Source organism: Eptesicus fuscus, chromosome 17 (assembly GCF_027574615.1).
Source record: "Eptesicus fuscus isolate TK198812 chromosome 17, DD_ASM_mEF_20220401, whole genome shotgun sequence".
Lineage (NCBI taxonomy): Eukaryota > Metazoa > Chordata > Mammalia > Chiroptera > Vespertilionidae > Eptesicus > Eptesicus fuscus.
The window spans coordinates 13,622,641-13,647,782 of NC_072489.1; the positions used below are offsets into that span (position 1 = coordinate 13,622,641).

The following is a 25,142-nucleotide window of genomic DNA, read 5'->3' on the forward strand; positions in this document are numbered from 1 at the left end:
AGGAAGCGGGGATGCTGGCAGATGTTCATTCAGTTCTTTGCGCACAGGATAGGAAGGATGGATGTTCAGGCATCTCTCTGGCCCTCTCATTGATTTGAGTCCAGCTTTGAATAATAACCAGGCTTATACTGGTATAGAACTGTAGGCTTTGCAATGCCTGGGGCAGGAGCTGGCTGGGGTTTTAACCTCTCAGTTCCCTCATCTGCTGAACAGGGATAAGAAGCTTGCCCTGGATCACACGTCCTCGGGGCAGAGCAGGGAATCAAATCTGGCTTCCTTTCACATCCCTGTAGAGGGGCCCTTACCTTGGACCATGCTGGCCTTGGTCTCCACCAGGGAAGTTTGTGGGCAGAAAGTATCAACATTGTCCCCACGCTGCCCCACTGTCATTTGTGGAGAGGTCAAGTTCACAATTAGAAATCTTATTGAGATCACGCAAATTCACGTGCAGCCTGTTTTGTCCATATAGATGCACATGTGTGACAACAAGCATGTTAAGGTATGACGTGATAAAAATGCATATAATCCAAGTGTTTCATTCACATCATGTACTCAGGCATACTGTGTATTTTAGGAAGGTGCTGGGTGTATGAGTTTTGAGCGTAGAATTTGGATGGGTGGTCACAGGACCTCCCTCAACCCGGCAGGCACGGACTCGAGCTCAGTGATCTTGCTCACACGGCTCCTCTGAGGAAGTCACTGACGCCTCCCTCCCCGGTGGCCTCTGCTTGCCGATCGCTAAGTGCAGCTCCGTAACAATAACAGTCCATAATGGTGATATTATGAACTGCACCGCGCGTATTATTGATTTACTCTTTGTTCTGCATCATTATCCTTTCACCAATGAGTTTACTGCATTATTCTCACATACTTAGTCAAGCACCAAATTACAAGGAAAGGGCAGGCTTTGTAATGGCATCTAATGGAACATTGCATAAGTGATCATCATGCCTCCTATTACGAGCCGCCTCCAGCCAATGCGCTTTCCGCCTATTGCAGTGTGCACAGAGCAGTTATGGAGTGCAAGGGGCCTGGCCATTTTACATTTTCCCACAGCATTACTGTGCTTCTTGTTCACCATGTGCCCATGCCTCATGGCCCAGCCAGGGATTCAGCCTCTGTCCCCCGCGGCCCGAGGCGCACAGGGATCTGGGCTGAGTCCCTTGCGACAACCTCTCTACTCTAAGCCAGCGTGTTTCATCTATCAGTCCCGACATTGGGGCCTGGCACTAACTCTACACCAAAGTGCTTAGTCCTGAGCGATCGAGCACCTTCTAGTGACTGTACTAGTAAGTGGCCATAGTATAGCCTGGTGTCCAGGAGCCCAGAGATGTTGGGGGAACTCTTGTTCCCACAGTTCTGGAAGAGGGGCTCCTCTCCCCCAGGCCAGCCACCATCTCCAGAACAGAAGTCCCCGCCCCCTGGGACAAGGCAGACAGTGCCTGCACCCTCTCTTCTTGGCTTCTCCCCATCTGGAGGCTGATTCCTTTGGCTCGCAGAGACACCCTAAGGAAGCAGCTGCCTGGGGACACAGGTCTGCGGCTCATCTCCCATTCCAGAGGCATCCTGTCCCCATTTAGCCCTGAGTAATGCTCACTTACTGTAAAGTGTTACGTGCCCCCATTGTTGGAGGAGTTATGGCAGAAAAATGCAAAATTTTCCTTTTTACTGCTTATGGCCAACAGAGCCCATAATGTGTCAAGCCGCACATTAGCCACCCTGATAAAAGTTCGCTTCCTTACACACAAAATCATCGTTTCAGCAAGATTTGTTATCTCATTACCTGATAAGCTCTATGTCATAAACCAAGACTCATTCAGTAAATCTCCTGGGAGGACGCTTTGTGGGCAGAAAGGGAGCGATAGGAATCTGCAAGGGACTTGATAATGCAGCGTTTAAGCGCGAGCATAATGTCACTTATTGTTAAATGCATAAAACCACTTGGCCAAACGGTTGGGCTTTAATAGGATTTTGTGCAGCATCAGGTGAGACGCCATATGCCTTTTCTGCTGAAGAGCACCTGCCAGCACCGCCGCTTTGCCTCGCAGCCTCTGGGGAGGGGAGCTGGGCTCATGGAGCCCCCCGGGACGATGCTTTCCTGCGCCTGCGCTTCCTCTGTCCTGCTGGGCATGGGTGCCTGGGTCGCGCTGGGCCACTTCATCTAACCAGCCTCTCCCGTTCAGGCACATTGTGGTCTGTGGACACATCACTCTGGAGAGTGTCTCCAATTTCCTGAAGGACTTCCTGCACAAGGACCGGGACGATGTCAACGTGGAGATCGTCTTTCTTCACAAGTAAGAGGCCCCTGTGGTTTTGAGACCCTCCACCCAACAAGACACCCCGAGGGGGCACCCTGAGTGTCTGCAGGAGTGGTGTTGTGGGGGCAGCATGGGGGGACGGGCAGGGCAGGGTTGAATGAGACACGATCCCTGCTGGCCTCATTGCAGAGGAAGATCTGAACCAGTGGAAAGGCAGTGACACACTAGTTCAGTGAGAGCAGCACCTGCCTCTGTGAAGGTGATTCTGGCAAATAACAGAGGAGTTTATTATGGGTCACACATGTCATTACTGTCCCCTCAACTTCTGGATCTCTGTGATCCATGTGTGTCCCCAGTGTCTGGTACTGAATGATGAGTGGTATGGTGTGGATACCTTATGAGTGCAGGGGTGACATAGCGACCAAGGAAAATATAACAGGAAGCAGGATGTAAGGTACTAATAACCACAGTAACTGTGGTTCCCAGAAACCCTCAGTGGGGGACACTGTGCTCCCTGGTCACCGTGCATACAGTCCCTTCTTTAATCAACCGAGGGAGCAGAGTACATGCTCTGGATTCCGAATACCCGATCTGAATCTTGCGTCAACCAATTACTTGCTGAACCTCTCTGGGCCTCAGTTTCCACATCCATAAGATGGGGAGATCATCGTGGTTTCTACCTACATCCTTGGGCTGTTGTGAGAATGAAAAGAAGTAACCCATGTAATGTACACAGAGCAGAATCAGGCATGCAGTAGCTGCTCAATCAATGGTAGCTATTATTGTGAAATATAAAATATATTAGGTCACATAGTCGATTTAGAAGTTATGTCTTATTAGATTTGATTTACAGGTGAGGAAAGCAAGGTAGCTCCCCTCTGCTCAATGTTGTTGAGATTTTAAGCTTTGCCTCATCCCCTTTAAGTAAAAGGTAGTCTGCACAGGGATGGAGAGTTGCGGGGCTCAAGCATGTTGACATGCATTGCTCCGTTTTCTTTTAGAGACGGGCCATCAAGGGACCAGCCCTAGCCAAAAGTTGCCAGAGGGACAAAGCTTACATGTCGGTGTTGGCTCGGTATGGGGTTGACCACTCAGGACTCAGTCCTGCTCCAAGAGCCCACTCAGGTTGATCTCCCTACAAGCTCCCATTCTGTGCACCTTCCTCCTTCGGGCATTTGTTCACCAATACCAAACTGGTCACCAGGTTTGAGCACCGGCATTTTTCTTCTCAGCACCCACTTCTCCAAGTTCTGAAAAGACTGGCCAGGCCATGGGCCCAGGAGCAGAACCCACAGAACAGTTCAGAGCTCACTGCTGATCCCCAGTTGTGGGGCCCGTCTTCTGCTGAGCCTATTAGAAGGTTCAAGAGAAGTGTAATGTGTACTAGTAGGTCTGGCCCTCCTGTTGGCTGAACATTTCAAGATGAGCACATGTGCGACATCAGAGCACAACACTGATCTCACCTGAACTGACTGAAGTCAGTTTAACCAGGTGGCAGAGTGGCCTGGGGCATCTGTACCAGGAAGTGTCCACCGCTTCGTGCATTACCCGGGGAGCTTCAGGAATGAAGCATGACCGTACTGGATCTGGGGGACTGGAAAGATTTGCATAGGCAGCTCCTCTTCTCTCACCCAGGGCTTCAGTCAGAATCACGTTGGCTGCTAATGCTTCCAGTATCAGGGTTCCCCTGTGTCCCCAGCATCGATTCTTGTCAGCATCATAGTAGATGGCCCAGTTAATTAACCTCTTGAAGCTTTGTGTTAATAACATATCTTTCTCTAGTGTCGTTCTGAGGTTTAAATGAGTTAATACTTGCAAGTGTTTAGAATGGTATCTGCCATGCAGTAAATGCTCAAAACATTAAAAATTATTAAGACTAGGTACTTAGTAAATGTTAGTCGTGTTGATTAACACTATCCCCGGCACCAAGTAGGTTCTAACTAAATATGACCTCCCAGTGCCTAGTATAGTACCATACAGAGTAGGTTTGTTCATTTCTGCAGAATGAATGAACGAACGAATGAATGAATGAATGAATGAATGAATTGGTCAGTCAGTGTTTTAATCTTTGTCCTCCAGTGGAAAGATGTCCTTACAGCTCAGTCCTAAGAATGATGAATAGTGTACACCCTGTGAATCAAGAACAGTAGTGCGAGTAAACGAACTCTGGGTGTGGCTGCACAGAGGTGACATTTTTGGGGATGAGGAGTCCATGAGGTGGAGAAGCAGGGAAAAGGCTTTTGGTGGAAGGAACAGCACTGCCAAGGGAACCTGTGGCTAACCCTGATGTCACAACCTCAGTTTCTCTATTTATAAAATAGGGATTCCATTCATAATGAAGTCGAAGACATTTCACCCCATATGCCTCAGACTTGGTGAAAGTCTGGGCCTGTTTATTTTGCCTTGGTATTCGGTTTGGTTCAGGTAGGTTTTATCTCTCTTGAGTGCAAGCCTTTTATTTATGACAAGCTTGGGAGCTGCTTTGAAGGAGAAAGCCCTTTCCCAGGTCTCCCTCTGTGGAAGTCAAGAGAAGGGGGCCTGGAGGCTGCAATGCCTGCGTCTGTCATATTAATGGCTGTTTCTTCTCTCCCTGCACAGCATTTCCCCCAACCTGGAGCTGGAAGCTCTATTCAAACGACATTTTACTCAGGTGGAATTTTATCAGGGTTCAGTCCTCAACCCACATGATCTTGCAAGAGTCAAGGTAAGAAGGAAGAAGCGACCTCTGCTTTTCCTCCACCTAAGAGGAGGGCACCTCAGTGTAAGGGACATGCCTCCCAGGATGGCTAAGAGTCACCCCCCAACCCCTAATGAGGGAAGTTAGATACCACCACCTTGGCATCACTCTTGCATAGGCCCCAGGGATTGGTTCTGCTGGCACCTTCTAGACCACCTGTGAGCATTCCACACTTGAACCTCTTGGAGCATGGAACTTCCTTTGCTGATTCCCTCAGTATCAGCACTGCTAAAGGAAGCAGACTAGTTGTGTGGACTCAATAGTCTCCCATACAACATAATAATCAAGTTGTTACCATCTTGAATACTTAAGTAGGACTCAATGTAGCTCTGAAATCAATTATTTATATAAGAAAGGAACATTAAGGGTAAAATCCTATATAATAAAAGGCTAATATGCAAATTGACTGAATGGAGGAATGACTGGTCGCTATGTCATTCACTGACCACCCTGCGGGGAGCAGGCCTAAGCTGTCAGTAGGACATCCCCCAAGGGCTCAGGCCGGGCTGAAGGACCACCCTGAGTACACGAATTTTGTGCACCGTGCCTCTAGTTAAAAATTTTATCAAGCCATAAAACATTTTGAGCTTCCTTCTCCCCCCACCAAAAGACTAAGGTGTGGAACTAAACAGATAGGTATCTGATATCACTTTGTAATGGGCTAATTTTTCTTTCCAGCACCTGCTAAGGTAGAATCTTCTTAGAAAGCACACTCGAGGCTTATAAGGGGATGGGGTACAACAAAATGGCCTCTGCCACTCTACTCATTGCATACCGATTTTGTAAGCACTCTCTGAGTTTGCACAACACTAAGTGTATATTGAAATTGTGAAGCCACTGACATCTAATGTTAACTGCAACCACCACACCATTCAGTAAACATGTAATGGACAAACATGAATAAGGCAAAAGGACTTGAGTAAATTCTCTGGACTGTTAAAGAAAACCAGAGACACTGTGACGTACGATGGGGGAGACCACGCCCTCCCTCCATATGCAGGAGGGTCTGCTAAGAACAACATGCCAAGTGGGACAGGCTGCAGGCCTTCGCCAGCATAAGAATTCTTACGGAGTCCAGTTCATCTTAATTTTCCCCAGACATGGTCCAAGTTATGGCTATTGTGGAAGCTCATGAGAACTTCAAGAAAATGGTTATTGTTCTTGGACCTAATTTTGACGTAGGCAATTATTAGCACTACTCACGAACCCCTCAAAGGAATAAACTATTTGGGGCTCATGTTCAGATAAGTTAGTAAGTTATAATTTGAGATCATCTGTTACACATCATTTCATAGATACAGATGTGTAGTCTTTTAAGTATCTGAATGCTAATTGAATACTAAACAACACTGGTTCAGGACTCTCATTTCCTTTTATTTGCCAGATAAGATGTGAAAAGGGTTAGAGGAAGAGTGTTGGAGTCTAAATGACTGAATCTCCAACTCCTCAGTTATCTTGGTAACCTGAGTGGATGGGCTTAGCCCACCTCACTCCATTTCCCACTGGAAAAATTAGGATCGTGGTGGGGAAAGGAGGTGGGGCGGGGGTGGGGGTACTAAAAGGCTTAGTTCATTGTTCTTTAAAGAAATCTGAGAAGCTCACACATAAGACTATACAAAATGAACAGTATAATTACTAAGGTACGTGCTGTTCCCTCCAACAGCAAGATGAATTGTTTATATCATAATAAGACTTTGCAACCTACACTTTTGACACAAACTATAATCTCTCAGGATTCTTTTTAAAAATTTCCTTGCAAAGCACCAGGTTCCTCAAGAGTTGCCAATAGTGAGAGACTGCCACCGAGCCTGGCTATTTATGTGTTTGTGCCTGTGGTTTTCCTTTCGGTGTCTTAGATAGAGTCAGCAGATGCGTGCCTCATCCTTGCCAATAAGTACTGCGCAGACCCCGACGCTGAAGATGCCTCCAACATCATGAGGTAACCTCTGCGGGTGGGGGGAAGGCTCTGGGCTCAGGGCTCTGTGGCCCACTTGCTCCCCTTTGGGTCCTCTACACCATCTCCTCCATAAGCTACCTGCCTAGGCCTGGGGGGAGCTGAGGCTGTGCTGGGTGTGGAGGGCAGTGACACAAGGCATAGTCCATAGGAGGTTTGTCCTGAGAAGATGGGAGCTCTGGATCTTGAGTTTGAGATCGTTTAGACAGGACCAAAAGGAAAGGTAAATTTAGATGGGCATGACCTGGGCGTGACCATATTTCCTAAGAGGGAATGAACCTGAGATACCTAAATGGGGATGTGGGTGGTTTCGTCTCAGGGGACCTTTCGAAACATCTGTAGATGTTCTTGGTTGTCATAACTAGGGTTGTCGTCCTGCGCATGCCTGGCAGGTAGAGAGACCAGTAATGCTGCCCAACATCCTATAATGCAAAGGCCAGCTGCACACAGCAGAGAATTGGTCTGGCTCCAAATTTCAATAGTGCCTGGGATGAAGCCCCATCTTAGAGCTTTCCAAGTGTGTCTATAGCACATGGATTCATTTCACCCACAAAGAGGAGTTTGTTCTCCAATTAGTTTGTTTCAACCAATCTCCCTGAATGAAATAGTTTTGTTTACTGAAAACTTTCTCAGTGCTTTTAATACTAATATGAATGATAAAAATAATGTGCTCTAGAGAATTTCTCAAACCTATTTGACTACAAGTCCCCACCCCCATTTTTACAGAGCATCTGGGGGGCCGCTCTTTGGAGAACACTTCCCAGTACGCTTCCTGCGAATAGGCTGAGCCTATCAGAGGCCATTTCTGCCCAACTCCTACCCCTCACTATTTCAGAAGAAAACTGTTGTTCTCTTTTTGTTCTTTTCATAGACCCATATCCAGACATATTGTTACTATGAGATGCCTAAAAGGTTAAGGTATTTTGCTCCAGATAGTTAAAGCCCTTTTGAAATCTTACCTCCTGTAGCATAAACTGCAGAGTAGTTAAGACAGCTGGGAGGGGTAAAAAGAACCTTCTGGAGAAGAGATGACCTAAGAGAAAACATGTCACTCCCACTGTATTCCCAGGAACTCTTATCTAATTGTGAACAGCCATCTTTTGGGTCTAGACAAAGATTCCCTCCCTGCACCTTAGTTTACTGTGTCCTGGGAATTTGCCCTGACTGTCCCAAGATGGGGGCTGGGGAAGTTGCCTTTGCATCATCACAATGCTGGAACCTCCTTTCTGTGCCTTTAATCAGTGGCCCCACGTGACACGTGCTTCCCCATCGATGAAGTGGGGGGATTCCTCCATGCTTTTCGGATGAGAGAGGCCTCCCCTCAGCATCTGGTCCTAGTGTCTGGCAAGCAACATCTGGAGCATTGTTCTCTTTCCACTCGCTTTTCTTTGGCAATATGATTAGTGCAGTTGTTTTAAGGAAGTTGATGCATGAGCTCTTGTAAGCACCGGGCTTGCCAGGCTTCAGGAGATGGTGGGGTGAGGACATGCTCCCACACCTGGGTCCATCCCCTCACTAGTCACAGCTGGAGAGTGACTACAGCAAGCTCGGTTAAGGTGCCTCAGTCTGCCCTTTCTTTGAACTAGGATTTCACTCCTTCACCATGTTTTTGCATCATATGAAGTGACACAGATGTAGACTTTAAGGCACTAGGCTTTATCTTCAAAATTTCATCCAAAATATCAAAAGAAGATGAAGCTTAATGTGTTGACCCCACAGACAAGTTTGAGGGTGGCACTACCTTTTTTTTTTTTTTTTTTTTGCCTTCAATTGAAATGATAATAGCTTTGAAATGGACATTTTTCTTCATCACAATATCTCATAAAAGCCTTGCCTGTGGTAGGGTTAATGTGAAGACATATAGGTTACCAGGGCATGATGCCAAGGCATAGAGATTACTGGGCAAAGGTAGTATCAGAAATGTAACTGAGCCATCCATTAGCCAGAATCAGAACTAAGGCCCAGGCAGCACAAGGAAATGGGAGGCTCGGGGTTAAAAATGGGTTCTGTCTTTCCCTTATTTGTATAATCCTCCTTCCTCCTTAATTTAATGAGACCAATCTGCCCTGTTTGAAATTAAAATGTCAAAGATCCATTTGAAATGAGCTAATGCAGAAAACTGGCTGAGGCTGTGAACTGAATTCAGAGGGTTGACAGAGGCTCCAAGTCCTTGAGTTATAAGCTTGGGCCAACACAAGACTTTTTCAACAATAAAATGAAATCCTTCAAGTGCAGAAGCCCAGGGTGAATTTGTGCAGGAGAGGCTTATGTGTGATCCATTTCCTAAGTGCACAAGTTGGAGCTTTCCAGACACAGCTGCTCCTGGCGGCCTCTCTCCATCTTTGCACGACACAGGGATGAAGTGCAGGGTTTCTGGGTGGGAAGTTTGTGGGGGGTGTCACAATAAATGCACTTGCATTTCTGATTAGGCTCAGGCGGTGGGCCGTTCCATGGAATTCCATTCTTGAGCCTTCCTTGTCACAGAAGGAAATGTACAGTGTCACCTCTGACAGAGTCCGTAATGACAAAAACCATAACTTACACGTGGAGAGAGCTTTTAATGATTTCAAAGCATTTTCACATCTGGTCTTTCATTTTGCTGCTCAGACCAAGCCTGTGAAATAAATAAAGCAGGTACTGTTGCCCCTGATGTCCAGATGAGGAAACGGTCACAGAGAGACCAGGGATTTCCTGAAGGTCACCAGTTCGCCAGGGCACTAGCTGGGACTGGAGGCCAGGTGTTTATATTCCTCTGCTCCCTGCCCCTCCCCTGTTAGCACATAATTGTCAGGGGGATCATGGGGAGGCCCAGGCAGGAGCTATACTGAGTATGGACTGAGGGCAGTTTGGAAGGATTTTGTACTAGAACTCCGAAAGGCCTTGCCCCTTATTCTAACCAGGGTCAAAGTCATCATTTAGATGCTATTAGCCATTGAAGGCTGAGCCAAGAATCCCGTCCTGGGAGCCCAACTTAGAAATCATTTTTGTGAGTGGTCATGTGTATGACAATTAGAATCATTTGTCGGGTTGCTTGTTTGCTTTGTCACTGTTGTCTCAAATTATTACTTGGAGCATTGGATCCACAGCAAATTGTTTCTAGGCTCTTCCCCAGGGTATGAGATTGCAAACCTCCTTTGGCCCCATAAATTGAGATTGCTTTCTTCAGATGCCTCTATAGACAACACACCTTGACCCTGGCCCCAGAACCCCCTACCCCCAGGACACACATGCTCACATACCTCAGGCCTCTCTCTTCTTTTATGCCCAGGACACTTCTGTGGCAGTTTTGTGGTTTCTTTTTCACACTACCACGGATACGGTAGTGGAAACACAATTTAACTTGGCCCCATGCCTGCAACCCCTCAGGATGGCCCTAGATGCTAGCCCCACGTTCACTCCATTTGGTTGTGTTCAAATTAATCTTCCCATCAGACTCCAAAGTTAAGGTAAACCCTGCCTCAGCTTTCATGTTTTCTTTTTCAGAGTAATCTCCATAAAGAACTACCACCCGAAGATAAGAATCATCACTCAGATGCTGCAGTATCACAACAAGGTAGGACAGTGAGAGCCTACTGGGGCTCAGAGATGCATATGGGGGTCTAGTCTCTTCTCCCTTGCCATTCAGCCAAACACATGTGCATACACACGCACACACACACACACACACACACACACACACACACAACAAAGCAATCCACAGGCCTGAACAAAGTGGGTGGTGGGTAAACCCTCTTTGGGACATTTCTTCAGTCCAAACACCTTGTCTGCAGTTGGTCACTGGAAGGAATCTCCTTCAGGTACCGATTCATTCATTCAGGAAGCATCTGTGGGACCTCCAGGTTCAGATTATTGCTGCACTCAGATCCCATTGCAACACTTCCATTTTTATGTGCTGTCCTAATTCCTTCAGTTTGTGTTTACTGAACACCTACGAGATGGTCAACACTCTGCCTGACGCCCTATCCCCAAGTGGATATAGCAAAAGAGAAGTCCTGTTTTGTGCTCTCAAGGATTTAGTCCTCAAGGTGCAGAGAGTGTCCCAAATAGGACTCTTCTATCTGAGACCAGGTGAACCTGGGTGAACAGAACACATGTTGGGTGGTGAATGTGGAACATGGCATTCTCAAATTCAAGATGAGAATTGCATGGTTGAATTCAGGAAAATTAGAGTAAACATAATGGAATCTTCCTAGTGTTAGAGCTTACCAGGGGGGTGGGGAAGAAAACAAATGCTGGAGTCTGCGTTGACTCCTCCACTCGAATGGTCACTAAACTCCCAGGAAAACAGCTTTGGGGGAGGGAAGGTGGCACTTGTGTCTGTTTGATATGGAACCAGTTATCCCCTTAATGAGGCTTAGAAACGAGGCTGTGCAGTACCTGGAACCAGGTGTCCTGTGTGAACAGAATAACTCCCTGCTGGGTTTTGAGTGAGTGTGTGACCCATCTTACAGGCCATATTCCCTACAAAATAGGCAGTCAGGTGACCCAGACAAGACCCCGCTCTGCCAAATGTGCCAGTGCCACGCCATTATTTCTTAATTGCTGGCAAGGGCTGCCCCATTTTGCTGTGTGGAAGCCCATCAGAGGCTGTCGCTGAGTGGGGCCTGCTGTCGGTGACTAGCTACCCTTGGCGCTGCTCCCCCTGCCAACCGTTGCCCAACCCTCGGCAGGTGGTTCCACTGCAGAAGGTGTTGTGCTGCAGCCAGAGGGCTTGGTGGTGGGCACCCAAGGTCACAGTGTCCTGTTTGTCTCTGGAAAACCCAAGGACACTGAAGAGACACAGTGAGGATATTGGTAACTCACAAGCATCACTTTAGAGAAGTTTTCTGACAGCAGCCCCTGTAGGTGGAGGTGGATTTTCTTAGCAAGGCCATGGCTGGTGACAGCTCCTGGGGTAACGAACTCCCTTCTTCCATTTGAGATTTGAAATTGTATTTCGTGTGGGAGTGCTTGAAGCCGTTGTTTAGATTTTGGGCTGAATTCAGATTGAATAGGAAAATTAATGTTGTATGTTTACAAAGGGATGTCAGTTCCTTCCCTCCTGCTTCCAGTGAGTGCTGATAGAGCATCTTCAAGACATTAAGGAGGATTTCAGCTGTGATTCCTGTCAAACTCCAAGCGGCTCCATAGACCCAGGGTCCAGATGGCACCTGGTCAGTGTTCACATGGCCACGGCGAGCTCAGGGTCTCCCACAGACTCTGCACTGTGGCTCTTCAGGAACAACGGTGAAGACGTCAGCCAATCTGTGATTATTTGCTTTAAACACACTTTGTTTAGAGCCACCCATCTGTGTGGGTTTAGAGTTGGGCAAACATCACTATAAGATTCTGCCCTGGAAGATCAGTAAGGGTGCTGGGGACGGAGCGACTGGACACAGGGCCTTTCCTCTCTCATTGCCTTTCTCTCTTCCAGAGAAAGAATAGAAAGACCACTGTTCATTATTAGTTATCTTATTCCTTGAAGAATTGCAAACAGACATTCTTCCCCTTGCTTTATAATTTTGCTCTTGTTTCCTAAGGTCCTCCTACCTACCCTTTCAACATGTTTTTCTCCACCTTCCATTCAATATTATTTTTCTTCCTCTTTTGGCACTTTCTCTTCACCAGAGATCTCCACCCATGAAAACTTGCTTTCAGAAAGAACATGGTATGTGTGTATAAACTTATGTCACTGTCAATATATTCCAAGGGATAGTTGGTTTCATAATTGGATGCCATGTATAAAATATAAAGGATCTCAATCCCCTGTGACCAAATGATTCTGGTATTCTAGGATCTAGAGGGACATAGGGAAACTGCCTGCTTTTTCTCCATGTAAATCTACCCCTGAGTTTGTTATCATAATAATATCAGACATTTGTGTCATATTTTATGGTTTTAGAAGAGCTTTGACATCCATTCTGTCATTGAGTCCTCATTTGACCATCTGTGCATTTCAGCATTCAATGTGACTTCGGACTGGGGCTCTGAGCTCTGACTCAGAGCCACTCTGGAGGGTACAAATAATGGTCACTTGGCAGCCAGCGAACTAAGAGACAGAGCTGCCAACTACCACCTTCTCTTTACATAGAGCCACCGCCCACTGAACCAAACTGTGGCTCCGTAGAGTAGGACTCATAGAAGGGTTGATATTCTCCAAAGTGGGTCTGTCTAATATCACTAGACTCCATGGAGGGAAACACTCACAGCCTAGCCATTTCTGAACATGGAAAGACTATGGACCAGGAAATTTTCTAATTTGAGTGTAAGTGGCTTGAATCTCTTGAAGGAAAGAATGGTTTATGACATCTTGGAAAGGTGTTACTCCTGATGATCTAGCTCTTACTGGATTTTCTCCCCCAGCAGACTGTAGTGAACGAGTTCTTTTCTGAACTTGAAGCCGAGTCCTGCTGGCCTGATGGACATGCAAGTTCTTTGAGCTTCCTCCTGTAAACCCTTATACTTGGGCAGTAGTGCTACAGTGCTTCCTCTGATGTGACCTCTTTGCTCCTCATGGTGGCTTCCCCAGTTGTATTTTATGTACAGTGAGAGGTGGGACTGGGGCTGGAATTCATCTCTCCTGGTTTCCCAGGACGAACTGTCTTAAGTTCCTTCTTCTTGAGATAATGAGTGGCCCAGTGACCCTGCCCAGCAGGTCTACTTCTCTAGGTTGGAAGGATTTGCCTCTGGACTCCCATGTACAATGATGGTCTTTCCCCTGGGCCCCACTGCCCTCAAATGAAAAAGGACAGAGTTGCCAGACACCAAGAATTCTAATTCCTGGGTCAATCTCCTGTCTTTGCTTCATGCACACAGAAATCCCTGGTCCCAGGCTTTGGCACATCCCTTGTGGCTCCCTGCCCTGCAATTGCAGAAGATACTGGGGCCAAGAAAGGAAGCCTGAGATTAATGCCTTTCCTCTGTAAACATGTAAACTATGTCTAAGGAACTTAAAACAGATGGGCACATGAGGGACCCAAAGCCTGGACTTCATACCCTGGATGGCACCTGGGGATGTGAGAAACCCTCTTGAAAACTTTCTGTGTGTTTCTTTGAAGGTCCCATGAAGGTTTTCTAGTGTCTGGGGCTTGATGACTTGATTGTTCATGAGTTAGATTTAATTTTCCTCATTCTTTTCAGATGATATTAATGCAAATTAATATTTTTTTCTCTTAGACCCATATGTTATTCTCTATGACGCCAGGGAAGTCGAGGGGAAGGTGGCCTTATCTGGACAATGAAGAGTAGGGAGAGAAATGGGATAAAGGGCAGGGCTAGTTATGGATCCAGGATACGATGTGTGGACAATCTCTGATACTCAGCCTGAGGGAAATTGCCATCTTCTGTGGCCCACACATGGGGCTGTCTTAACAGTGCTGTCATCAGGACGGATACAGTCATCTCTCCCAGGAATAGACTCCTGCTGGCTTAGGATGCACGCGATTGCCATAGAACTGGATTTTGCAAGAAGGAATTTCACAAGAGTGGTATTTCTGAAAGCAGAGCCTGGAGCCTTAGGGCCCACCCTTTGTTTCCACGATGGAGTCTTCTATCCCCTTCTAATACAACTGCCTATATTGTCCAGAGAGTGAAGGGAAGCCTTGTTGGTGCTCCTCCTGTTTGGAGAGAAATCGTCATTTCAGGGCCATGAAGTCTGGCATTGGAAGACCTATGGTGCCGGGGTTCTTGTCCCAGCCTTACGAAGGGTTCAGCAATCTGGAGAAAGGAGCTGATGCGTAGATTCAAGAAGGAGTCCAAGGACGAAAGATAATTTGAAAGGCATTGGGGGTCAGAGGAGCTTCAGCTAAAGGAACTGAAGACTGCCTCCTTATCTAGGACCCTTGCTTTTATTAACACAATTTGTCCTAAGGCAAGGTGGAGACATACACTTCAAAGGGTCAGGTTTCAAAGGGTAGGGCAGAGAAGCATTGTCAGTTTGGGGGAAGAGCCTATAGCTGTTCAGGTGTTTGGCCAACAGGAGGCAATAAAGTGCCCTGAGCTGTCTGGCAGCAAGTGATTATACTATTCAGGTTTGGGGGAGGTGCTTTTTAGCCATCCCAGATGATTCAACCCCGCTGACATGCTGGAATTGGCTTACGGCACTAGGGGTTCTCTCCATGCAGAGCAAGAGGTCTTTCTGCTGGGACTTGGACACTTACTGAGTTTTTAGGGAGAGAAACCTTGCAATGAAGGCAGCCTTCTCCATCTCTTAGACAAATTGCATCCTCAGAAAGTTCCTTTATAAAACAAGCCAAAATTACTGCTTTCAGTCCCAATTCTGGCTCCTGGGACAAAGCAAGACAAGCCTAATCTCTTCATCACAGCAGCAGCTCCGTGATGGCGAGACCTTCAGGCCCCGCGCTGCTGCCTCTCTCTGTTGTTCTTCAGAAGGGGTTGTCCAGAACCGACACCTCTGCTCGTGCTTGTCATGTGTTCTCTGTAAGTGATGCAAGTGGTCAGCTTCCCCGCTTAAATCTGACGGTTAGGCTGAATCAGGTTTTCTGGAACCAGCCTGACCCGTTCACATCAGAATGGAACCTTCGTTTTCCTCGATCTGGAGACCATTTCTAACAAGCAGGCATTGGCGTTCATTGCAATTTCTCACACAGTTGGCCTCTCTTTGGGGTTTAGTTACCCACACACTTAAGTTTTTTCTTTTCTGTTTCCTCATGTCTGCTGCCAAGTTAGGTCTTCTCATTTTGAACTTATAGAACTGATTTTTCTCAGCCTAAATGCTCTACTTGACATTAAGGCCTTTAGAATCTTTTCTGGTTGTTCCCCTCCTCCCCATTTTTCCAACTCTGGAGAACTTTTGAATCTTGTTTCTTTCATCCAGTGTGTCACCTACGACTGTGCTTCATGCCACTTAAACATAACTGGCTGAGCATGCTCTGGGCCCTGATCTCAGTGCTGACCTAACTGTTGAAGAGGATCCGTCCACCTGCAACAGATGGTGACATGTCCACGCTGTGATTTGCTTGATGATTTAGGGCAGTGCTTCTCAAAGTGTGGTCCCCAGCTCAGCAGCTCGGCATCACCTGGCCCTTTTAGAAATGCAGATTCTCCAGCCTCACCCTACACACAGGGGATCGAGAACAGTGGGGAAGGGGCCAGCAACGTGCTTGTTCAAACCCTCCAAGTGGTTCTGATGGCCACTCAAGCGTGGGAGCCACTGATCTGGAGTATTTGGAAGGCAGATAAAATAATACATAGGCATTGGATAGTATCAGAGTCTATTTGAGGAGCCAATTTATGAGCAATCTAGTCCTTCATCCTAGTAGCATAGGCCTATGTCACAAGTGGGATTTGCCTCTGGACTCTATTTGGCTAAAGGACAAACCCTAGGGGAGGCCTCTGGCTTGGTAGGTACAGAAGCAATTTCCAGGGCGATCGGAGTCTGATGAAGAGATTTTAGTAAAACACCAAGCACCCGACCCAGGCCCAGGGAAGAAAGGACGAGTCTGGATCACCCTGCAGCTGGGCAACGCTGCGTTTCCCGGGGGAGACTTTAAACAATTGAACGTTTCACAAAGGAAGGTCTCATAACTGTTTTCTTTCCACAGGCCCATCTGCTAAACATCCCAAGCTGGAACTGGAAAGAGGGTGATGATGCAATCTGCCTCGCGGAGCTGAAGCTGGGGTTCATAGCCCAGAGCTGCCTGGCCCAGGGCCTCTCCACCATGCTCGCCAACCTCTTCTCCATGAGGTCATTCATAAAGGTAACGTCTTGTCCTATTAGAGCACATTAGCCCCGGATTCAATTTGTCGTGGGGTTGAGTAGAGAGCACAGCTTAAACTCAAACCAGATCGACGGGCTTCAACCGCTTCGGTTGAGGAGAAATTCCTTGTTACAGATTTGGGCAAGGGGCCAACTTCTTTCAGAATTATGTTTTTATTTTTATTTGGCACATCCACGGCCATTAAATGATTGTTCAAAGCACAATCCTCTCTTTTTTTAGATAAACCACATGTTTATCTATCAACAAAGCCTCCGCTGTTAAAACAAAAATATGATTTATATACATTCCATATGGCACCAGAGCGCCTAAAGAAAAGAATTATCATTTTCCTCTTTTACATCAAGTGGCGGGTGGACCTCTCACTGTGCGGATAAATGTAGACCATGTGTTTGTGCTGAAGCCCAAACCCCAACAACATAATTCATTTATTTATTTCTGCACAATCAAGGAGGCCAGCGGGGCTGACATGCCACGGTTATTTGAATGGCGAGTGAAACGCTGAACTGAGTCCTCAGCAGTGGTGCCCTTTCCGCCGTGAGATAGGCCGCCTGGATATGCTCATCTCCTTGTCAGCCGTTCACTCCACAGAGCTCCCTGGGCAGCCCTCTCGTGGCCCCTGCCTGCTGGACCTGATCTGTCCTCTCAGGCCAGGCCAGGCATGTTTCTAGGACATTGGTTGAGGTTCCAGGCTCCTACTTAGAGGGTCCTTTGAGCTCAGGATAATGAGAACATCAGTCCTTATCCTTGGATTGTTCTCAGCCTCAACAGGCAAGGTGGCCGGACCGGTTCAGTGAAACTTGTCTAGTTTGGGTCCCTCTGATTTGGCATTGGTACCCGTTAGCTCAAGATCTGGCCTTACATTGCCCTGCCTGTTACTCATTTCTTCACATTCACCTTCCTGAGTTGGTAGTGGTTGAGGCGGGAAGTTAGTGAGTCACCAGGAGGTCCCACAAAGGAGGCCAAAAGCTCTGAAAATCAGAGGTGTGATGAGCCCTCCAGCCTTCGCTGCCATTGCTGCCGCACCCGCTACCAGAGAGAAGGTCTGGGTGGAGTTGAGGAGGCGGACCTGGATGCGGTGAGAGGGATGGGTGGTGAGGATGGGCATGCAGGTGATGGACTAAAAGTCTGTATCAGTTCTCATCTCCGGCCTCCACGGGTTGTTTGACTTAGAACAGGATATTTTTCTAGGCCCGAACCTACTGTTCTTACCTCATTGGCTTTATTTAGCCACTTTATAGTTAACATTCCTCTATGGATAAGAACAACTTGCCTTGGAGTCCCTTCAATCACTTTAGCAAATGGGAGCTTTGATTAAAGAAATTCTTCTAGCCTCTATGTGCCCAAAGACCTGCACTTCACTGATGTCCTGGCTCAGACCCAGCTCACAAGCAAGGACATCGCTTTCCTTTAAGTGGCTCCTTCAGTCCAGGCTGCTAGTCCGCTGCCTGGAGGAAGCAGAATGCGGCGAAATGGAGGCGGCAGGGTGGGCTGTGTGGCCAGCCCCCGCCAGAGGTAAGATTGTGTCTCCCAGGCTCTTCCATTCAGCACCAGGAGCCCAGGCCCAGGGTGGTCACCAGGAGAGCTCCTCTGGCTTGTCCCTCCAGCTCTGGTAGTTTCTTCTGTAGGGAGTTTCCCACAGGCCCAGGCTTGAGGCCCGAAGGCCTGGCCTCCGCTCCCTGGTGCTGATGTAACCCGGCCTTGGCAGGGCCCCGCTGCACATGGGCTGTTGACATGCGCATGTTTTGATTTTGCGGTGCCTGCGTGAAACTAGAGCCACCTGTCAGGAACATGAGTAAAGTGGAGGTGACGCTGATTCTGCAGGGCTGTTACCAGCGGGGAGAAGGAACTTCTGTCCAGCTTCCCGCAAGACCCTGGAGGGCCTTACCTCTGCACCAAGGACGTCCCTCCAGCCCAACTCAGCCCACTGCCAAGTTCCTATTTAGGAAGAGCCTGTGGGAGAGGCCCGGCCCGGCCCTGGTGTAACTGAAAACACATTTCCCTCCCGGGGTTATGTTTCTGTGCTGCTTCTGTCCACGGCCAGGCCTCTGTGTTTGGGGGTAGCTCTCTGCATTTGGCCCTGTGTCATTCAGGTGGTCTAGGTCAATTTGCTAAGTGCATGACCTAGAAAGAGCGAGGCCTCCAGTCATCTATTTCTCTCATTAACAATAGGACGGCCTTAAGCGCATGCCCACCGTTCTGCAGCATCATCTCTATGCACTTGCCCTCAAGTCCCAGGTCCTCTTCTGTCTCCTTTAGTTCATAACAAACACCGCAGCGAAGCTCTCCTTAGAAAGTTGTATGTATTATCTCCCATTCCAGGGGTGCAAAGCCTTCACTTGTTTTATTAGGGGGCAGATGGAAAAGGAAATCTATAAGCGGATTATTGTTTCCAGAAATTGCTTCCTTCCCCAATGCCCCCCTTGTCCTACTCAGAGAATCCATCAGCACTTCCACAGGGACAGGCCGTCCTATTAGGGTGGAGGGGGACCGGATGGGGCTTGGCACCACTTGATCCCTTGAGCACACTTTGCGGTTCTGGAAGCCAAAGGTGGGGTGTGAGCTCACCTCTCCCTTGCCTGGGGCAGGTACAGCGTCTGTTTCTTGGTTCGGCAGCACCTACTGTGTTCAGTCCCTCCTGAAGTGAGAAGGGAGAGGAAGGAGACTGAAACAGTGATGATGTATCACAGGCACAGTGACTCACCTCCAGGCTTTTTAAGCCAGGACTGAAAGTGAAGGTGTGAAAGCTCAACAAAAGAGATAGGGCTACTGGTATGGAGCAGTCACTAAAGAGACAGCCCAGAGGCAGCAGGAAATATGGGGGAGCACTCTCTTATCCCCTCAGCAACGTCCCTTTCAAAGATCCTCACCCCAGGGCCCCAAGTCATTGCCCCTGAAAACCTAGCTCTCATATTGGATATGTTCTCTCTGAATAGATCTAAATTTTGGAAATCTGTTTGTTTTTAGCCCACATCTTTGGGGTAATGATTTTTTTTTTTAAGTTTGCACTTAACTTGTTCCACTTGAGGCATGCTTTCTACAGTTTCTGATGTGCTGGGATTTGTTTAATAAATCTATGCTAACTTTATAGCCAATACCTTTATGAAGGAGGCTCAGGTTGGCCACTCAGGGGGACCTCCGGTGCAGTGCCTTGTTGCTAGTGACAGGTTAAGCATTTTGTCCATGACACCCAGTCTCTACCTAGAGTTCCTTTAAGGAGTGAAGGCAAATGTTCTAGTTCCTGTGACTTATCAACATCTCCATTGTCCACCAGGCCTGGAATGTCCTGCTCATTTACCACTATCTGATCTCCCACCTCCTGCCTTCAGGCTCCAGGGAGACTCTCCCTAGTGTCTTCCGTAAAGACCAGGACAAGGAGCCGAGGTAGCCTATCTTCCCCCGCCTCTTCCCTGAAGAATTGGCCACTCTTCTCCTCTATTTGGCTTCCTCACTGGAATATAACATAAGATTCATTGATTTATTTTATTTTGGTTTTAGAGTCTTACCATGTAATAGTTAACTTTCCAACATATCTGGTTACAAATCAGGGCTTGACCTGCTATTTTTGTGAATTGTGCTATTATTCTTACTAGGATTAGCCGTCCTTGGACATGATAAATTGTGTATGGGGGTGTTGTGTGTGTTTAGAGGGTGATTAATTCTTAGAATTTCTTTTTGGTCTACGCTAAGTCTTGAAATTGAGCACATTTAAATTGTTTCCAGGATTGCCAACTATTTTAACTCCACTAATCTACCATTTTATACACACACACACACACACACACACACACACACACACACTTTCACACAGCCTGGAACATGGCAGGCATTCTGTAATTATTTCTTGGGTGGATAAATCAGTTACAAAAATGGAGAAATTATGTAATATGCCTTTTAAATTTTTCCCTATTTTATAAGATTTGGAATTGTAGTGAAATTTACTTAATATTGATCACAATGCAGTCTCCTCCGTCATATTTCCTATTTGTGAATGAGCAAGCACTAAGAAAATCAGACCCTTATTATTCAGCTTGTATGTTGGCTGAGGTGGCTTTGCTGGACATAAAACCATTTGTTCATTATTGTTATTACCATGTTGAGATAAACTTTCAGCAATACATAATCCTAGCAATAATTGTAGCCAAAGGAATCATTTTTAATACTTTTATTTTGGGTTATGTTTATGTGCGTGTATGTGTTTGAATATATGCGTATATAAAAACATGGTTTAGGAGCTGGATATATAAATCAAGAATCTTTAATAATAGCTGAAGTATACTAGGTCCTAACAATGTGCCAAGCCCTCCGCTATGATTTATGTGCATTATCTCACTCAATTATTACAATGACCCTACCCAAACTTGGCACTGTTACTAATTCCGCTTTAAAGTGGCAGACACTGTGGGTTAAGACAAGTTGAGTGGCCTGTGTGAGGGCATAAAGTTGGAATGAGCAAATCAGTTGTTCGAACCCAGGCAAATGGGTTCCAGGACCAAGAGGAAATAGGATCGGCGATAAAAGGGAACTTAGCTACTGCTCTCATCTTGGCACGAATCTTAGCTTTCTGTAGTTTACTTTATGGAAACTGTGGATTCAGTAGAGATTCCCTGGGCACCTACCACACTCCAGGCAGTGTGCTAATCGGACTGTCAGACTGGCTACGAGGTGCTGAGAAGCTTCTGTTCAGACTGGGATGTGTGGGCACATGTTTTCCCAGTCCCATCCTGTGGCTCTTGTTGGCCTTTCTCTCTGGCACCTCTGCAAGGACAGAGGTCACGGTATCAAGGCAGATGAGGGGTTAGCCTAGGGTGGGATGAGTCAGGGTGGGGAAATGAATTAGGCTCCCAAGATGGAACTGACATCAGGCACTGCTGTACTTGGGGGTAAAGCTAACTGGCTTAGGTGGGTGCTTCTTGGAGACAATAAGCAATTCCTATTGGCTGGTGGGTATAAGCTCTGCTGACCAGATGCACTTATCCAGGTGAGGGAGGCCTGCTAGAAGCAGGGCTCCACTCTGTGTGGAAGTGGGGAGGCTGGTGAAGGCTCTCTGAAATGGGATCAGGGCTCCGATAAGATGGGGACCAAGGTGGCTTTCACCTTCCAGGAGAGAACACTAATACCAGGATAGAGGGTTTGTGTGGCAAAGTAAACACACATGATGGGAGTTAGATAGGAGACACAGTTGTTGCTTATTCCACACACATGGACAATGTCACCCTAATCACAGATCGTGTCCCAACAATGGACCTCTACAAATATCCTCATCAGTGGAAAGTGGCTCCCAATACAATTATACTCACTTCCTTCATAATCTCGTTTATTCTCTTAGCTTCTAGATATATAGATGAAACCTACATTTATATCCCCATCCAGATCTCTCTCTTGAACCCAATATCATCTATTCACCTGCTACTCAACATCTCTATTTGAATGTCTCATCTCTCAGACTTACTTCATCCAGAATAGAATTCCTGTTGACTATAAACCTGCTTCCTCCCATTGCACCGTTGGCTATGCCGTCATCCCATTGCTCAGACTAAAAACTTCGCAGTCACCCTTGACTCCTTTCTTTTTCTCCTGTGTGACATTCTCTTCAGCAGGAAGTCCTCTTGGTTCAACTTTCAAAATATGCCCAGAAGCTGAGCACTTCTCATCACCTACATACTCACTATCAGCTCCAAACCACCATCCTCCATCTCCTATGGCATCAGCCTTGTAACTGGTCTCCATGCTCGGACCTTACCCCTTCCTGCCCTCCAGTCTGTCTCCAATAAAGCACGCAGAACAGCCTTCTGACGCATGAATCAGACCCTGTCATCCCCACATACACCTCTCCAGGCATCCCACTTACCAGAACAAAGTCCTTGCAAAGGCCTCGAGGTTTCGGTGGCCTCGTTGGCCTCTCCTACTCCTCAGTGGGTCTCCCTTTGGCTGGACCAGGGCTTTGTGCTGGCTTCTCCCTCTGGCTGGAATGCGCTTCCCCTAGGAGCCGCATGGCTTCCCGCCATCAAACCCTCAGGTCTGCTCAGTGTTAAGTTCTCGGTGAGATCTCTCTCTAAAACATTAGAAATACATTTTAGAAAAGGGATTGAAAACAAACTTTTAATGGACACCTAAGATACAAACATAAAGTGTGCATCTAATAAATGTGGTTAAATAGCCACAAAGCCATAAGATACAAACATAAAGTGTGCATCCAATAAATGTGGTTAAATAGCCACAAAGCCAACACCTAGAGAACCAGGACCTAGAGTAAGAAACAGCACATCAGCCGAAACCGGTTTGGCTCAGTGGATAGAGCGTCGGCCTTCGGACTGAAGGGTCCCAGGTTCGATTCCGGTCAAGGGCATGTACCTTGGTTGCAGGCACATCCCCAGTAGGCGGTGTGTAAGAGGCAGCTGATCGATGTTTCTCTCTCACCGATGTTTCTAACTCTCTAACCCTTTCTCTTCCTCTCTGTAAAAAATCAATAAAATACATTTTTTTAAAAAAAAGCACATCATTGGGACCCCAGGAGCCCCTTTTCGTGTCAGGCGCCAGTGTGCGTGGGTCTGCTCGGGGCTGTGTGGGGAGAATTGGCATCTCCGCAGTGCCGAGTTCTCCGGTTTATGAAGATGGCACTCCTCTAATAAGGGGCTGCTTTATGATTCAACAGTTCTCCTGGCAAGTGCAGGAGAATCAAGAAGAAAGTGAATACGCTCTGCTCTGGGGCTACTGAGGCCCCCACAGGGAGGAATGTACTACTTCACATTCTCTAGAAGGACCTAGATGTTCTTTGTTTCATGGGGCGAATGAAGTTTCCCTGTGAAAAATATCAGAACTGCATTTTTAAAAGTTGCATCACTCTCCCCTCCACACCACATACATCCACATCCTTAGCTACACTCCCACAGGCTTTGCACTCCATGGCACTTTCTGTCACTGCCTCTTTTCTGTGAAACTGTGTAAGCACTGTGAAGCCCCAGCATCTAGAACAGCCCCTGACTCATGCCAGGGCCTCAGTGCTGTTGAACAAAGGAATACATTGGCCTCAGCGTAGCCTGGCCTGTCTTTGATATAGACAGCTGGGTGCGGCCCGGACCAGCAACTTCCACTTGGGGGTGATTTGGGTGCTGAAATGTCTTCTTTTGCTACCGTACGTGGTTCTCTTGCCAGACTGAGGAGCTTTGACTCCCTGTAGATTTATATGAAACTTGGCTCCATGAAACTTTGACTCCATGAAACTTGGAATTCAAAGCGTTCTAATCCTTGGCGAGGATGTGTGGAGGCTGGTTAGAGTTGGTTATAAACCGTTCTGACTGGCAGAGAGTCCAGTCAGTGTGCTGTTGGAGTTTACAATTCATAATAGAAACCCTTGCATTAAAACGAACCTGCTAAACCTCAGTGTCCCATTCGGGTGGACATCATTGAGCATCTTTTCTTCCCCTTGAATCTCCTCTCAGTGGCTCTCTGGCCTCCCCTGTGCCGCCCGCTCTGCCCTAATGACTAACGCCCACTGAAGGGAAATCACTCCCCTGAACACGGTTTCAAATGAAGTGAGTCTTAATCCATGAACTATTAACAGGGATTCCGTTCCCCTCTGGCCCTGGTAATTTCTAGAACATTGAATTAAACAGTTCTCAGACCTTTACAAATTCTCAAGGCAAACATTATTAGCAAAGAGAAGCCCATACAGCATGTTAGAAGATTGCCAGAAAATGTCAATGGGTTTTCTGGATAAAACAAAAAAGGGTGAAACTCCTCCTCCCCATCTTTCCCCCCCCCCCCACTCTCTCCCTCCCTCCCTGTTTCCCTCCCTCCCTCCCTTCCTCTCTCTCTCCCCCTAACATGATTAGAAAGTCATTTCATGTGTCTTATGTGTTTGGTCAATCAAAGGCAAATGTACATGATTGATGGTGACAGGGAACACATTTAACTCATTATTCTTTACTTTGCAGCAAAATGATTTGTGTAAACTGTCTGCCTAGCATTAAAGGTAAAACAAACTTAGAAACCCCAAAATGTTATATATTTGTCTAATATTTTCCTTTCGGTTTTATAGCTGTAATCACATATGGATTCTTTTATTTGGCACTTGGCATGGACTGAACAAAGGGGAGGGCAGCCAGAAAGATTGCATAACTTACAACAGCCGGTGCCCATGAGGACGGAGCCGACGCCACAATGACCAGCACGCACCATGAAATCTAGAGGCTGCCATTCACCCGGCCCCTGTCAGCTGCCAGGATATTGTTATTCATGTGGCTTGAGGCCCTCTTGGCTAAGCCTCTGGTCAAACATCAAAATGAGCTCTTTCAGAGATTATCGGCCTTTAACTAATTGCCTGCATTTCTGAGCACACCTGCCTGTCCACAGGCCGAGTCCTCCTGGCCTCCCCACTTCCTATTTCTAACTTAGGTATTATAGGTGCCACCCACCGTCTGTGATTTTTCAAGCCAAGTCTCAAAATGCTATTAAACCATTAGGAATAAAATCTC

The 25,142-nt window shown here is 47.0% G+C and overlaps 1 protein-coding gene across 22 annotated transcripts in view; it reads left to right on the forward strand.

The window, feature by feature from the left end:
- The window catches only part of KCNMA1 (potassium calcium-activated channel subfamily M alpha 1), a 689,823-nt gene that overhangs the window by 489,638 nt on the left and 175,043 nt on the right, over positions 1 to 25,142 (forward strand). For all 22 annotated transcript variants that reach the window (XM_054729031.1, XM_008145306.3, XM_008145307.3 and 19 more), the window contains 5 exons: positions 2,184 to 2,294; positions 4,857 to 4,962; positions 6,852 to 6,934; positions 10,433 to 10,502; positions 16,492 to 16,647. In XM_054729031.1, the coding sequence (XP_054585006.1) occupies positions 2,184 to 2,294; positions 4,857 to 4,962; positions 6,852 to 6,934; positions 10,433 to 10,502; positions 16,492 to 16,647 (526 nt within the window). The remainder of the gene's footprint in view (positions 1 to 2,183; positions 2,295 to 4,856; positions 4,963 to 6,851; positions 6,935 to 10,432; positions 10,503 to 16,491; positions 16,648 to 25,142) is intronic.